This window comes from Rhinopithecus bieti, unplaced genomic scaffold (genome assembly GCF_001698545.2).
Source record: "Rhinopithecus bieti isolate Rb0 unplaced genomic scaffold, ASM169854v2 scaffold_2254, whole genome shotgun sequence".
Lineage (NCBI taxonomy): Eukaryota > Metazoa > Chordata > Mammalia > Primates > Cercopithecidae > Rhinopithecus > Rhinopithecus bieti.
The window spans coordinates 5,330,638-5,347,010 of NW_016803982.1; the positions used below are offsets into that span (position 1 = coordinate 5,330,638).

The 16,373-nt window shown below is 42.0% G+C and overlaps 1 protein-coding gene across 1 annotated transcript in view; it reads right to left on the reverse strand.

Annotated features, from left to right (window-relative positions):
* Nucleotides 1-8,051: 8,051 nt before the first annotated feature.
* Nucleotides 8,052-16,373, reverse strand: part of IPO5 (importin 5) — a 72,321-nt gene continuing 63,999 nt past the window's right edge. Inside the window, 5 exon segments of the mRNA XM_017862180.1 lie at nt 8,052-10,586; nt 11,192-11,333; nt 12,777-13,005; nt 13,909-14,128; nt 15,762-15,884. Coding sequence (XP_017717669.1) covers nt 10,500-10,586; nt 11,192-11,333; nt 12,777-13,005; nt 13,909-14,128; nt 15,762-15,884 — 801 coding nt within the window. The 3' untranslated portion in view covers nt 8,052-10,499.

A 16,373-nucleotide genomic window follows, 5' to 3' on the forward strand; every position in this document is an offset into this window, starting at 1 on the left:
GGAGTCTTGCTCTGTCGCCCAGGCTGGAGTGCAGTGGTGTGATCTCGGCTCACTGCAATCTCCGCCTCCCGGGTTCATGCCATTCTCCTGCCTCAGCCTCCAGAGTAGCTGGGATTACAAGTGCCCGCCACCACGCCCGGCTAATTTTTTGTATTTTTAGTAGAGATAAGCCAGGATGGTCCCGATCTCCTGACCTTGTGATCCACCCACCTTGGCCTCCCAAAGTGCTGGGATTACAGGCGTGAGCCACCACGCCTGGCCTCACTGTTGACTTATATAATGTTTGGTTAAAGAATTCAGGTTGGGTTACCAGGTGGGCAGGTGGTTTCTTAGAATAGTTCCTACCCATCAGAAAGACATGTAGGCATTTCATTAATTTCCTTCCCGAAGGAGGTTATGAATTACATTAAGCAAAAAGGTTCTGTCAGGATCAAGTTTGTGGACTTTTCCTTTATAAGAGGAGGAAGCTGGGTGGGGATGGCTGAGGAGTAAGAGAAGAGACTTTTCACTGAATAATAATGTTTTAAAAGTCTTGAATTTTGAACTACGTACAGGTGGCCTATTGGGTAAAAAAGTAAAAAAATTGAAAAAAAAAAAAAAAACAAACCCACAAACCGGCAGGGTACAGTGGCTCACACCTGTAATCCCAGCACTTTGGGAGGCCGAGGTGGGTGGATTGCCTGAGCTCAGGAGTTTGAAACCAGTCTTGGCAACATGGCAAAACCTCATCCCCACTAAAAATACAAAAAATTAGCCAGGCGTGGTGGCAGGCGCCTGTAATCCCAGCTACTCAGGAGGCTGAGGCAGGAGAATTGCTTGAACCCAGGAGGCGGAGGTTGCAGTGAGCCGAGATGGTGCCACTGGTGCCACTGCACTCCAGCCCGGGCAAGAGTAAGAACACTCTGTCTCAAACAAAACAAAACAAAACAAAACAAAAACAAAAACAAAACCCACAAACCAACCAATTACCGCTCTCTAGAATTTATCTTAAAATCCTCATATATAGGCTGGTACAGTGGCTCATGCCTGTAGTCCCAGGACTTCAAGAGGCCGAGGTGGGAGGATCTCTTGAGGCTAGCAGTTTGAGACCTGCCTGGGCAACAAAGTAACACACTGTCTCTACCAAAGTGTGTGTGTGTGTGTGTGTGTGTGTGTGTGAGAGAGAGAGAGAGAGAGAGAGAGAGAGATAGAGAATACCCCTATTGTTTAACATGAAAACAAAAGGAAGATGCATTCCTTCTCTATACACCCCTACCAGTGGATTTGAGAAATCTTTTCTCATCTGTTCTCAAGTGATTACAATATTTCCTGCAAAATTTTCAGATGAATTTAGATGTGGGAAGCTCAGATTTCCAGCAGGTTCTCAATCTTGGTTGGCTTTGAGACTGTTCGAATGATTGGGGGCTGGTCCCCGGGTTCTGAGTATAGCTGTCACTGTAACCACTGCCAGTGCTGAGCAGGCACTGCCCTGAGCACGTCAGTTACATCCTTCCATTTAATTCTCACCAGCACCCTCCACCACACACGTAGCAGAGGAAACCAGAGGGACGCCCAGAAGACACTATTTACAAAGAATGCATTCTCTTCTGTATCACTCCCTCGCTGAAGGCAGTGCTGCTAGGACAGCATGTTTTAAAGGGAACAGGCCTGAGGAAGGGGCAAATGTTTTCCTGGTGCCATAAAGTGTAAGCAAGGATCAGGAAAACAGCACCTTACCTGAAGGCTGAGGCAGCAGCTCTGGAAGCAGCAGAAAGCCTGCGGGTGCAGTCTCCATCAGGCGGCAGTCTGTTGGGGAGTTTGGGCGGGAGAGGCTTCAAGTAATGAGTTGGATGACGGGGGATGGAATCAGCCCTGCTTCTGGGAATAGCCTCTTGGTGTTTCCCACTGCATGGGCGGATTGCTGGGGAAAGATAGCAGCTTTGGGCGAGTGGTCGCTCTGAAGGCCAGCGAGGGCCCCTCACGCACCGTGCCACTAAAGTAACTGGACAGATGATTGCAGCCCTGACAACACGGTCCCAAGACTCTTGAGGATCATATCCCTGGAGCAAAGGGCAATCCATTCTATGAAACAGACAGCTTTGGAGTATCCTCAGATCCTCCACGAGGCCTGACTTGGGATCCTTTGTCATTGCCGCTCAGGCCAGTCATTGCACTAAAGACCTGACTGCAGTCATCGTCTCTGCCCATCACCAGTCTCCACATTAGTGTTGCTATTTCATATTTTCACTCTTCTTGAAATATCAGCTACAATGTGAGCCTTTGTCTTTTGGGTATTGACCATTTGTAGTAATGGCAGCCTTTTCCCGTGAGAACCAATTGGAGAACACTCAAGATAGTGATGGGCTATATTTTTCTTCAAACACAACTATCTTCTTTGACCCTTCAGCAATAAACTGTAGATTCTTTTTTAAATTAGAAAATGCAATAGGGTCCTAACTGCTTAAATATTTTCACTTTCAGCTGGGTGCGGTGGCTCACACCTGTAATCCCAGCACTTTGGGAGGCTGAGGCGGGTGGATCACGAGGTCAGCAGATTGAGACCATCCTGGCTAACACAGTGAAACCCGTCTCTACTAAAAAATGCAAAAAATTAGCCGGGCGTGGCGGCGGGCGCCTGTAGTCCCAGCTACTCGGGAGGCTAAAGCAGGAGAATGGCATGAACCCGGGAGGCAGAGCTTGCAGTCAGCTGAGATCGCGCCACTGCACTCCAGCCTGGGAGACAGAGCAAGACTCCATCTCAAAAAAAATTTGACTTTCAATATTTCCTAATCAGAAGGGACTTTATTTTAATGGTTTTTTTTTTTTTGAGACAGGGTCTCACTCTGTTACCCAGGCTGGAATGCAGTGATGCAATCATGGCTCACTGCAGCTTCAGCCTCCTAGGCTGAACCTATCCTTCCATCTTAGCCTCCCAAGTAACTGGGACTACACACCTGAACCACCATGCCTATTTTTTTGCATTTTTAGTAGAGATGGGGTTTCTCCATGTTGCCTAGGCTGGTCTTGAACTCCTGGGCTCAAACGATTCACCTACCTCAGCTTCCCAAAATGTTGCAATTACAGGTGTGAGCCCAGCCTCAATGGCTAAATTCTTTTTTTTTGTTTTGAGATGGGGTCTCGCTCTGTTGTCCAGGCTGGAGTGCAGTGGTGCGATCTTGGCTCACTGCAACCTCCGCCTCCCAGGTTCAAGAAATTCTCCTGCCTTGGCCTCCTGAGTAGCGGGACTACAGGTGCCTGCCACCGCGCCTGGCTAATATTTTTATTTTTAGTAGAGATGGGGTTTCACCATATTGGCCAGGCTGGTCTCAAACTCTTGACCTTGTGATCCACCCACCTTGGTCTCCCAAAGTGCTGGGATTATAGGTGTTAGCCACTGTGCCAGCTGGCTAAATTCTTAAAACTAGATAAAACATGCCAGTTAATCCCTAAATCATAGAAGGTTTGAGAAAATTCAGGAGTGTGATTAAGCAGCAACAGCACACTTGGGACAGAAACAGACACACCAAAAAAGACCACACACCCCATTAGGAGAGTTCTAGGAAGGATGAAACAAGACAGTAACTGCTTTGGGGTTTGGGGCCAACTTTCTAAATGGCTACCGATAATCTGGCAGGTTCTTTCTTCATTGCCAACCCAACTGTCAGTTGATTGAAAGGGGACTATCTCACAGCAATACTGGCCCTAGGAAGGATCTGGGGTTGGGTGTCAGGCAGTTTGGGTGATCAAAACTTCCTGTTTGCCTGTCTGGCTCCCTCACCTTCCAAGGGAGCACATACGGTGACCTGTCTGGTCACAAATGCCACACTCTGGGTCACCTCTGCAGCAGCCCAAGAACAACCAATTTCGAGTAGCAAGGCTGGAAAATGCGTCACCTAGGGAGGGATTTCTCAATGACCAGGAGCACGTGTATTTTTATCTTTGGTGCAGTTTGCTATAATGCTGAAATTGAGGCAGCTCAACGCACATCCTATTTGCAATATTAAGTGAATTTACTTTGATTTCTTCATCAAAGGGTACACCCAGTGCACCCTTTACTTTTCCTTAATGATGTGCCCCCTATAGCAGAGACCATGTGTTTTACTCAGCCCTTTATCATGCAAGCCTAACAGTTTTGGTCATATAGCTTAACAAAAAATCAAATTCTTGGTTAGCAAGTACTTCCATTTTCCATGGTTTGCATGTTTTATGACATAGGTAACTAATTTGAAAATTGTCAGAATCAAAATGGAGTCACTAGGCCAGACTCGGTGGCTCACCCTGTACTCCCAGCACTTTGGGAGGCCGAGGTGGGTGGATCACCTGAGGTTGGAAGTTCAAGATTAGCCTGGCCATCATAGTGAAACCCCATCTCTACTAAAAATACAAAAATCAGCCAGGCATGGTGGTACATGCCTGTAATCCCAGCTACTCAGGAGGCTGGGGCAGGAGAATTGCTTGAACCCGGGAGGTGGGGGTAGCAGTGAGCCAAGATCACGCCACTGCACTCCAGGCTAGGTGATAGAGCAAGACTCCTCAAAAAAAAAAGAGGAATCACTAATGTTAAGAACACCCGGACAAACAGCTGGAGAAGGTCATAAAGAGAGGGTTCTCATATTTGTATGCATAACAAAGATCACAAAAATCATGACTTTGCACAAAGGCCATTGCAATCTCACACGAAAAATACTTCTGCAAGCACACACATCCAACTGCTTGTCAACCTTGGACTGACATCACCCTTGTTACTGACCTGTGCAGTCAGGGATGATTATCTCAAAACCATGATGTAATCCTCATTTCTTCCTTTATAAACCTTTCTCTTCTCGCCTGTAATCTCAGCACTTTGGGAACCTGAAGCAGGAAGACTACTTAAGCCCAGGAGTTCAAAAGCAGTCTGGGTAACATAGGGACACACTGTCATCACAAAAGTAAACAAAACAAAAAAAACCCCACAAAAACCTTTTTTTTTCCTGAATATACTCACCACCTATGATGGCATGCACATTCCCATTGCAATGCTCTACTCCCAAATAAACATCTTTTCTTCTTAGGGATCCTCTTTTAGGTTGACACTAACAACAAGAAATGCTATCCAAATATACTTCCATCTCTTCAGCATATGTACTCATAATAGCAAATCTACAACGCTAGGCACTGCTCTAGGTGCTTATACATATATTAAGCCTTACAACAACCCTGTGCGGTAGCTGTTAACTTTGTTTTATATGAGATTAAAGAGCTCCCATAAGGGGCCACAGCCAGGCAGGAAGTGTGACCCGGGGGCAAAGCCTTCCAGCTGTCTACTCCTGTACAATGGCCTTCAATAGTGATCTCATCCTACATAGATGCTAGATTCATGTCAGCATGGGGGCAAAAGTCCCTGGTGACCTATAGTTCAGTGTACTGAACAAACCAGCTCTTGCAGCAAACTGTCTGAACGTCTTCTCCAAACAGGGACAGACTGCTGCTTTTTAGGGTGGAGCTCCAGATGAGGCAATGGGTGCATTTAGGGCCACGTCTTACGCAGATCAGGCATCTTCAAACACCAGAATCACAGTGTCAAGAAAGTAAAATAGTCCACACATACCACGTTTATGGCACAACTTCACTGACTTTGCAAAGTTTCCCAGTATTTTCCACAACTTTCTAGGCTTCCTCCCAATGCCAAGGCTGATTAGAGAATTTGAAGAAAAAAAAAAAAAAAAAAAGCTTGCGGTCGGGTGCCCTGGCTCACACCTGTAATCCCATCACTTTGGGGGGCCGAGGCAGGCAGATCACGAGGTCAAGAGACAGAGACCATTTTCGCCAACATGTTGAAACCCTGTCTCTATGAAAAATACAAAAATTAGCTGGACATGGTGGCTCACGCCTGTAGTCCCAGCTACTCAGGAAGCTGTGGCACGAGAATCACTTGAACCTGGGAGGTGGAGGTTGCAGTGATCGGAGATCGTGCCACTGCACTCCGGCCTGGCGACAGAGGGAGATTCCATCTCAAAAAAAAAAAAAAAAAAAAAAAAGTTTGCCTAAATTATCTGCAAGTATTAATAGAACGACGGTGTAATTCTGATAGCCCATGCTTACATGTCGGCTTTCTAAATCCTTCATCCATCTCATTAAGCGGGTATTACTATTATTGTTTCCCATTTTACAGACGAAAGGAAAGCTAAGGCCATACAGGGGAGTTTAGGTAAAGCTGAGTACATGGTCAGACTGGGATTTTTTTTTTTTTTTTTTTTTTTTTTTTTTTTTTTTTTGGAGGACCGGAGTCGTTTGCTCTGCCACCGAGGGCTGAGTGCAGTGGCGGTATCTCGGCTCACAACAAGCTCTGCCTCCCGGGTTTTACGCCATTCTCCTGCCTCAGCCTCCCGAGTAGCTGGGACTACAGGCGCCCGCCACGTCGCCCGGCTAGATTTTTTTTGTATTTTTTAGTAGAGACGGGGGTTTCACTGTGTAAGCCAGGATGGTCTCGATCTCCTGACCTCATGATCCGCCCGCCTCGGCCTCCCAAAGTGCTGGGATTACAGGCTTGAGCCACCGCGCCCGGCCCAGACTGGGATTTTTTAACTGACGCGGTGATTTTATTCAGAGGTCAGCAGCTATGGCTAGCCTGTCTTGGTCAAGTTTCACTGGGATACAGCCAAACCCATTTGTTTACTATGGTCCATGGCTGCTTTTGCACTGCAACGGCTAAGCGGTTTGTGAGACCCTATGGCTTGCAAACACATACTGTTCGGTGATGAGTGCTAAAATATTTACTACTATCTCGAACTTAGAGAACACATTTGCCAACCTCTGGTCATAACCACATAGCACCATGATCTTTTAAGGTGTACCTTAAGATCACAGGAGCGAGTTGTCGGGCTGATCCAAACTCTTACATTTTCTACCCATGTATTACAAAACTTCTAGGGAAACAGGGGAACTAATTTCTGATTCATAGCAAGTGGCACTATTCTGGTTTCCATTACAATCTGAATGCTAGTCAAGAGGACAGAAACAATAGATCAAGAGGAAATACACAATGAAAGATCCTGAATTATGAAAGAACACATTTCAGAATTATACTCTGCTGCCTTAGTGGAATTTAGAAAAAAAATTTTGTAATGTTTTACCAAAAAATCATTATTGTACCACTTCTGGATTCATTCTGAGAAGTGAATAAATTTAGCTAAAATTTATCTTTAAAATGTTTGTATTCATCCATTCAAATATAGTAAATACATAGAAATAATCAGCCCAAATGTTGTCTGGCATAACACTGGAAGGATTACAGCTGTGTGGGGAAAAAGGGTGCAAGTCTAGGGTAGCATGTTGTTAGAATTAACCCCTACTCCCCAGCATCACCCTTCAGAAGTTCCAAGTGCTGGAAGTAAATATCCACGCTTCCTCCCAAGTGTGATGTGCATACATTGTGGGTCATTCACTTTCTTCTTCTAAAATAGTGGTACTCATACTTTTAGGGCTGAGAAAGAAAATCTGGTTAGGAATAGCAAACATGGCAGGTTTTGGCTGTTAATCTTTTGTGGCAAAGAAGGTTAAGAGAAGCAAAGTGATTTCAGGTTTTTAAAAAAATTTTTATTTGAGATGGGAGTCTCACCCAGTTGCCCAGGCTGGAGTGCAGTGGCACAATCTTGGCTCAATGCACACCTCCCGGGTTCAAGTGATTCTCCTGCCTCAGCCTCCTGAGTAGCTGGGATTACAGGCACCTGCCACCACACCTGGCTACTTTTGTATTTTAGTAGAGATGGGGTTTCACCATGTTGGCCAGGCTGGTCTCCAACTCCCGACCTCAGGTGATCCACCTGCCTTGGCCTCCCAAAGTGCTGGGATTACAGGCGTGAGCCACCGACCCCGGCCGGCAAGGTGATTTCTGTGCAACACAGAAAACTGATGCAACAATACTCCTAGGCAGAATGAAGCAATTAAGTAAAACATTTACTTAGCTCCTTAGCCTTTCAAGTTGCTTGAACAGGCACCCACTCAAAAGATTAGATCATAAAAATATAATGCTTGCAAGACTGTAAGCTCCCCCCCCCCCTTTTTTAATCATCAGACCAGGTGCACCAAGGCCATTTATTTGGTTATGTCTTTACTGATGGTTCTGTCAAACTGTAACTCCAGAATTATAAGGTTGCCTCTGATTACAGAAGTGTCAAATTAGCTTTAAGACAATTTTACTTTTCTTTAAAGATACAGCATTTTAAAAATACTCCAAATTGAGTTATGCGAAAGATTCTAACACTTGTGCGTGTAACTTGTTACAAAATTCCCAGAAAATCTAAGAGCCACACACATTTTTTTCCCTCCAGAAACAGCTTGCATTTATAAACAATATATATCACTTGCTGACATCAAGACCCCTAAATTTGGTACAAAAGCCAAGAAAAAAACTCCACGAATTTTCATCTTGCATAGACAGAATGAGGTATTAAAAATGTTTCTCCAGGTCCTTTCAAAGAATTGTTAGTTCATGGTACATCCTGCAGTTAGTTCTGAGCTCTGGATTTCAGAATCATGTCACACTAACAGCATTTACTACCAACCTTCCCTATTAACTTGATTGAACTCCAATTACCTCTTTGCTTTTCTGCTTTCATCAAGGAGGACGTTGCCAGTCTGCATTGAACAGAGCACTTCTTTCAGAGTTCTTAGAACCTTGCTCTACGTCCATCTCAGGTGTGAGCGGTATGTGACAATACCACTAGTGTTTAAACTGGAAGGTAGGAGGTTCTTGCTCCCAAAGCACTTAGCGCAGTGCCCAGCAAACACTAGGTTCTCCCAAACACATCCTCTGACCACACTGTCATCTCAACTCCTGCAGGTGTGCCATGTTTCCAACATGTTTCTTTTCTGAAAGTGTAGTAATAAAGTGTAGTCATAATTTAAATTTTAAAAACCTACATTGCTCTAGCTGACTGGCATCAGTACATGAAATGGCTTTGCAGATGCTACACAAGAAAGCAGAAATGGGTTGTCTTGACACATTTTTTACTCCAATTCCCATCTTTTTCTCCCAAGGAATACAGGCTATAAAGTTCCAAATATTACCACACACATTACAAGAGCCCACAGGTATCCATCCAGTGAAACCAAGGACTGCGCAGGTGAAGTCATTTAATATTTTGTTTTGCTAGATTCGGAAGCCTCCAGGCAATGGTGTTGTGCTGCAAATGGAAAATATATTTGAAGGGCATCTGCTAACAAGTAAACCATCTGTATGTAATCCATTCCATTTTCTATTCCATTTCAGATTTAGTTTTAATAAAGTAATACAAATCATTTAAAGAAAAAACCTTTAATTTAAAATTCTGATCTATGCATAAAATTCATTTTATATCACGGTTAAATTTAGTACAAACTATAAAAATGTTAACACTGAAGTTTTCAACAGAAGTCTATTAAGATGCCTTAGAAAAATTAAACAACAGCAAGTCATTTACTGCTATGAGGTTAATACATAAAGAAACATTCACACATTTTACTGAAATTTTCAGCAAATAACTTTAGCCATAATACTTATAAGTTCAAAAGTTGTGTGTGGCTCTACAGCAATTATAATTTGCAATGAAAACACTAAGCCAAATCTTTTTGAGCTAATCAGAACAATCCTAGCTACAAAATTGGTTGGAATTTGCAAACCTTAAAAAGAACACCAATTGTGAATGGAATAGGTATCATAACTTAGCTTACAGTGGAAGATGGTAAAAACTCGATGCTTAAGTCTGAATTGCACAAGGAAAATATTAGGGGAAAAAACACTCAGCTATTACTGATAGCTATTACTTTAAAAAAATATTAGATCATTCTTATATTAAAAACATGAAATGAATCCAAGCCAGACAGTACTGAGTTTTTACACAAGCCTCTTTTGTATTCAATGTTGTTTATTGAGGAGTGAATAAGAGACTACTGCCAGACATGCCAATGACACTTCACATTCAAGGGCTGGAAGCTGGAAAGCTTCCCGACTGAGTCACTGTATAAGCCTTCTGGGAAAAAGAACCAAAGTGACATCAAATATGCCATCTTCATGCTTGTTGTCTGTCATCAGTTTTTTTCAACGTTTGGGTCTACTGGTTTGTTGGGTAGTAGGCTTCTTTCTACCCTACAGAAAGACTCACACGCCAATTAACAATGAACACTGAGTGCAGAGCAATCTGTGTGAACACACATCTGCGCTGAGTAACTGTTCTTAAAGCTGTTTTTCCTTAAATTTCCTTATGTCTAACGAGAAAAATTAATTTGATTTCCCTTTCCCCTTCAGGTGGGTGGGTTATACCAATAGAAAAATACTCTTCAGTGCTACTGCAGGGCTTCCAGGAACTCCTTCACTGGTCTGGTAGAAATCCATGGAAACTCCATTCTGCAACACAGCGCTGCTCTTCCTGCTCATGGCTCTCCAAAATGGCCTACACACAACACTACCGCTCTCTTTTGCTCAAAAACAAAACAAAGAAACCTAAACGAAAGGGTAAGCGTTTATTTGTAGTTAGTTTTCTGGTGGGTGACATTAAGGCCCTTCACGCAGAGTTCAGGAGCTCCTGAATGGCGGCCTGCTGCTCAGGACTGAGCTGTGCTATGCACTCAGTCCACAATCCTCCAGAAGTCTAGGGAAAAAAACATGTTCACAGACTTAGACATGGCAAAATGCTCATTTGGAAGGATTTTAATCATCATCATAGGTAGACTGTAATAATGTCAAAATACCTTCTCCCTAGGTAGTTTATTTTGATGAGTATCATTGTAAAAGCAAGAAATCTGTTTTTTTAAAGTTCATTTCATTTACAGTAAGGTTTCTTCATTTTTGCATTGATAAAGCTACACAAAGCAGGTAACATCTTAAAGTAACCCATATACCACATGAACATAGGAAGTAAAAATCATCTAAAGTTTTTTGGCAGGTGCCAAGTTATTATTAAATCTCGGTTTTTTTTCTTCAGATAGGCAGAAAAACTACACATAATAAGCTTGTGTTAAGCACCAACTGGTAGGCTCAAAATGTCCTAAGATGAAGGTTTTAATTCTAACAAATAATAAGAACATATGGATGGATTACATTAAGTATAATCCATTTGAGGCTTACAGACAAGAGACTATGAAAATATAAAAATAAAATTCCCTTAGCTATTAGATTTCTAGTTTCTTCTCATAGAGGAATATAAAAACAAAAAGGCTTTATCTCCCCTTTCCCAGTTCAACCAAATCAGCTTACCTGTACTTGGCGAACGACATTGGCCAGACGTTTGGCACAAGGATCTTCATGTTTAATTGCCTCGTGCATTTCTCCTTCCGCAATTATACTAAATATTTTGGGCAGATTGGTATTGTTTGGGCCAAGAACAATTGGATGATTACTGACAAATGAGAAGAAAACCTTAGTAAGTGAAATTTGTAAGGAGAAATATGATTATGTGTTCACTAAGAAAACCAGCCATTCTTATATATGAACTCTTCATTTCTTCCTAAATTAGAAAAAAAAAAAAATACTGGACTCATCTCTCAGGATTAAGGGCCAAACACAACAGAATGTTCTAAATACCTTACAAATAATTTGTGATGTCTTAAAAAAATGTATTACTAAGAATAAGTTTCTTAACAAAATAAAATTTTATTTTGCTACTACAAAATTGGTTCTAAAATAACTCTGAAGTTCAAAAAAATTATATAAACATTTCAAGAATAAACTGAGAAATAAACTAAGGCAAGTTTAACAGGAAAAAACCTAAAAGTGAATTTAAGAATTCTAGTCTTTGTCACTAAGAGAATTTCAGAGTAGTCGTTTTCAAGGGAGATGATCAAATAGCATGATTAAGACCTGGTCTGGCCGGGCGCGGTGGCTCAAGCCTGTAATCCCAGCACTTTGGGAGGCCAAGACGGGTGGATCACGAGGTCAGGAGATCGAGACCATCCTGGCCTACGTGGTGAAACCCCGTCTCTATTAAAAAATACAAAAAACTAGCCGGGCGAGATGGCGGGCGCCTGTAGTCCCAGCTACTCGGGAGGCTGAGGCAGGAGAATGGCGTAAACCCGGGAAGCGGAGCTTGTAGTGAGCCGAGATCGCGCCACTGCACTTTAGCCTGGGCGACAGAGCGAGACTCTGTCTCAAAAAAAAAAGACCTGGTCATTTCAGATGCAGGAGCACGTAGACTGCAGGATGGCTGTTACATTCCTTAATGATGTACTCAGTGGAAGACTCAAACCCATTTCTTATGTGAACCTGAACTTAAAACAAGCATGGAGAATATGCCTGTTGGCCTATTGCTATAAACTCCACTCGTTGTAGCCCTTGAGTTTATTCATAACCTAAAAAATAATAATCAATAGTGACAGAGCTTAGATCTGATTATATTATGGGGGGAGCTTGGACTTAGAAAACAGACACTAAACAACATGCCCTTAGGCCAGGTTTGGTGGCTCATGCCTGTAATCCCAGCACTTTGGGAGGCTGAGGTGGGAGGATATCTTGAGGCCAAGAGTTTGAGACCTGCCTGGGCAAAACAGTTAAGACCTTGTCACTACCAAAAAAATTTAAAAATACAGAAATAAATAATTAAAGTGCTTCATCTGTTGAATCTAATTTCATAAAGAATAACTCAAAATTAGACTTTATTATAAGGACAATGTTAACCGTGATATGGTTTCTTAATATGACTTATAAAGACAGCACTATTATAAACCTACCCAACTGAGGACTGTGCAGAGATCATCGGTTAAACCTTAAAAGACTGATGTTAAGCAAGAAAAATCAGGAAGCACTGTGGAGGGGAAGGAAATAAGGTCACAGTCTGCTTTCTTACCTTTCAATCAGGTCACACAGATAATTGAAAGTCTGAACAGCTTCTTCTTTATCTTCATGTAGTGGAAGCCAAGACAACCAGTGTGGAAGGACCTCTTCAACATTTACACAGTCAGGCTTGAACTTCATGATTTTCCCTACTGCTGAGATGCAGTTCTCTGTAGCATTGACATTTTCTTTGGTCTTAGAATCCGCAGACTGAATAACTCTTACCAGGAGGGGAAGTGCTTCTAAAATAAGCATTTGAAAGAAGTTCAGCCAAAACCTCACATTTTCATGCAAATGAATATACATATTTTTGGTTTTGGTCCAGATATTGATTATGGTAAAGAAATGTTAAAATGTATGGGAAGTGTTGTCTTCTTGGCTATGTCATTACAGAATGGTAACAGAGGGGGGACTGCCACAGCATGGACAGGAGCACTAGTCCTCTACTAACTTAAGAGACCCAGAGAGATTAGTGGCCTCCAGATTTATAGTACTCACCACATCACCCAAGCGTACTGCAGCTTTAAAAGCTGCTTAACTATACTCCCCAGTAAGTTTTAAAAGTCCTATTCTGCCGGGCATGGTGGCTCATGCCTGTAATTCCAGCACTTTGGGAGGCTGAGGTGGGCCGATCACGAGGTCAGGAGATTGAGACCATCCTGGCTAACACAGTGAAACCCCGTCTCTACTAAAAACAGAAAAAATTAGCCAGCTGTGGTGGCACGCGCCTGTAGTCCCAGCTACTCAGGAGGCTGAAGCAGGAGAACTGCTTGAACCCGGGAGGCAGAGGTTGCAGTGAGCCGAGATTGTGCCACTGCACTCCAGTCTGGATGACAGAGCAAGACTCTGTCTCAATTAAAACAAAACAAAACAAAACAAAAAACTCCTATTCTAAGGCTATTGTTTATCACCAAAATGCAAAGAGAAATGCACCCCGGAAGGCTGGGGGCAGGGGATGTCTTTGATTCTATTTCTACGAGAATAAATCATATCTTTTTATCATCTAGAATCCTAAATGCTACAGATGAGATGTTTGAAAACAGACTACAGCAGAAATAGGCAAACAATGTTTGGGAGTGTGGTAAAGAGTAAAGTGGGGATACACAGGATGTCTGGAATGCACGTAACTGAATAAGCAAAGGTACCTGTACAAAAAGGGCGATAATTATCTCCACCATACTGTGCCATGACTCCCAGGCCATATGCAGCTGCTTGTCTGACTTCTGGGCTGTTGTCACATACATATTGGAGCATTGGTCTTAAGAAATATTCTGCATATTTAAATGAGGCTGGACTACAGTGTTCTATGACATCATCAAAGATGCATAATCCCCATTGTCTGTCTGGCCATGGTCTATGTGGACACTACAAAAGAAATTCTCTTTTAAGCTTCAAATACTGGTGTACATAAAGAATGTAAAGAAATATTCACTATAGACTATCTGTTTACATTGATATTCCTGATATAGGCAAAAGAAAAAAGAAAACATAGTAACAACCACTTCTTGTGACCAACGATATTCAACAAAATACACAGATTTAATAAAATTTAGGTTTCAAAGACACGTGTGATTTGTTACAGAACTCTACAATCTGACATTATCACACAGAAGGACTGACAGTGGCAGCACTGTATATAAATCTACTTTGTAAAAAAGACAATGGTACTGCTACATTAAAAAAATATAATAATAATAAAAGCTGCAAAGATCTTAACATATAGTATTTATTCAACAGGCTAAGTCATGTGTGCCTGAATCTTTTAAAAAATGTAATGCACTACTTAATACAATAAAATGCAAAATTGAAAGCCAAAAAGAAAAATTCCAAACATCTGATGACAGCTGCTAATTTATAATATATTTTTAAAAAACCCAATACACGGCTGGGTGCGGTGGCTCACGCCTGTAATCCCAGCACTTTGGGAGGCCGAGGCGGGCGGATCACAAGGTCAGGAGTTTGAGACCAGTCTGGCCTATACGACGAAACCCCGTCTCTACTAAAAACCCAACAAAAAAAACACAACTAAAGATACAAAAAAAAAAAAACCCCAAAAAACTGAATAGGCCATTATATGATGTGTTGATGTAGGCCCATAAATGGAAACACATGTATCTACTACCGTGATGGGGGGTGTTAATGGTGCTGAGGCCATACATGCACGGGGGCACAGGCACATGGGAAATCTCTGTACCTCCTGTTCAATTTGGTTGTAAATCTAAAACTGCTTTAAAATAGGAAGTCTAGAGCTGGGAGCAGTGGCTCATGCCTGTAATCCTAGCACTTCGGGAGGCTGAGGCGGGTGGATCACAAGGTCAGGAGTTGGAGACCAGCCCAGTCAACATGGTGAAACCCCATCTCTGAAAATTCGCTGGGCGTGGTGGCGTGAGCCTGTAATCCCAGCTACTCAGGAGGCGGAGGCAGGAGAATTGCTTGAACCCAGAAGTCGGAGGCTGCAGTGAGCCGAGATAGCACCACTGCACTCCAGCCTGGGCGACAGAGCAAGACTCTATCTTGAGAAAAACAAACAAACAAAAGTCTATAAAACATTTTTTAAAACATCAAATATATGGGTGAGAGAAGGTTAAAAAAAAAAAAATATATATATATATATATAAGCCCATTATCCATAATCCATGATTGCTGGTAGTACATAACAAAGATAATTGAATTATTTATGGTCCACTAAAAAAGAAGTAACCATTCTGTTTCCTTTTATTAATTTAGGAGGGCATATATAATCTGAAATAATAAAAATAAATCACTTGTATATCTTTCAGATGTGTTAGAACTGAACTGGCCTATGGAAAACTAAGTTAGGAATCTTCGAGCACACAATGAATAAGAAAACGTCCAGGGTAATGCAGTCAACTTGATAAAATCAAAGATGTACAATGGAAACAATCATTTCTGAGACCCAAGCATTAGATTTTATGCTGCAGTGAAAAGAATTCTAGGTTAACTACCCAAAACAACTACTAAGAAAGGTAACACTTACAATGAGGTTGACAATTAATGGAAGCAGCTGTTCAAACCATGGTAATACCTTTTCTTTGTAGCTACTGAATATTGAATGTAAAATATCTGACACTTTGGTCAGAATATAAACATCATTATCATCCTAAAAAAAAAAACACACACACATACACACCCATATGGATTAAAAAGTATATTTTCTATTACCAATAGTAACATTTATAAAAACCTTAAAAAATGCAGAAAATCAATTTCTCATTCCTGTCTTAAGGGTAAATCAAGAGTCTAGAGACTGAAGTCAAGGGTGGGTTATCATGTCTCTTACTAATCAAAGGCCAGTCTTGGAAAGACAAAGGTGTGTGGCAAGAACTGTATTTACTGCAAAGATTTTCCTCAGAACACAATTAAAATAGATGGGTTGAAAAATTATCTCTAATTTCTACATTCTGAAATGAAGGTGTTTTTACTATTTTTACTTTGTTTTCAGCAGAATAATCCTCATTTCGGGGTGGATGGTGGGGAGAATGGGGTCCCACTGTTAGTGGCAATTTGGGCCTACAAGCATGTGGGCACCTTCAGGAAGCTGGTACTACCTACATGGTAGCACTGGCCCACCAAGTGGCCACAGATGAGA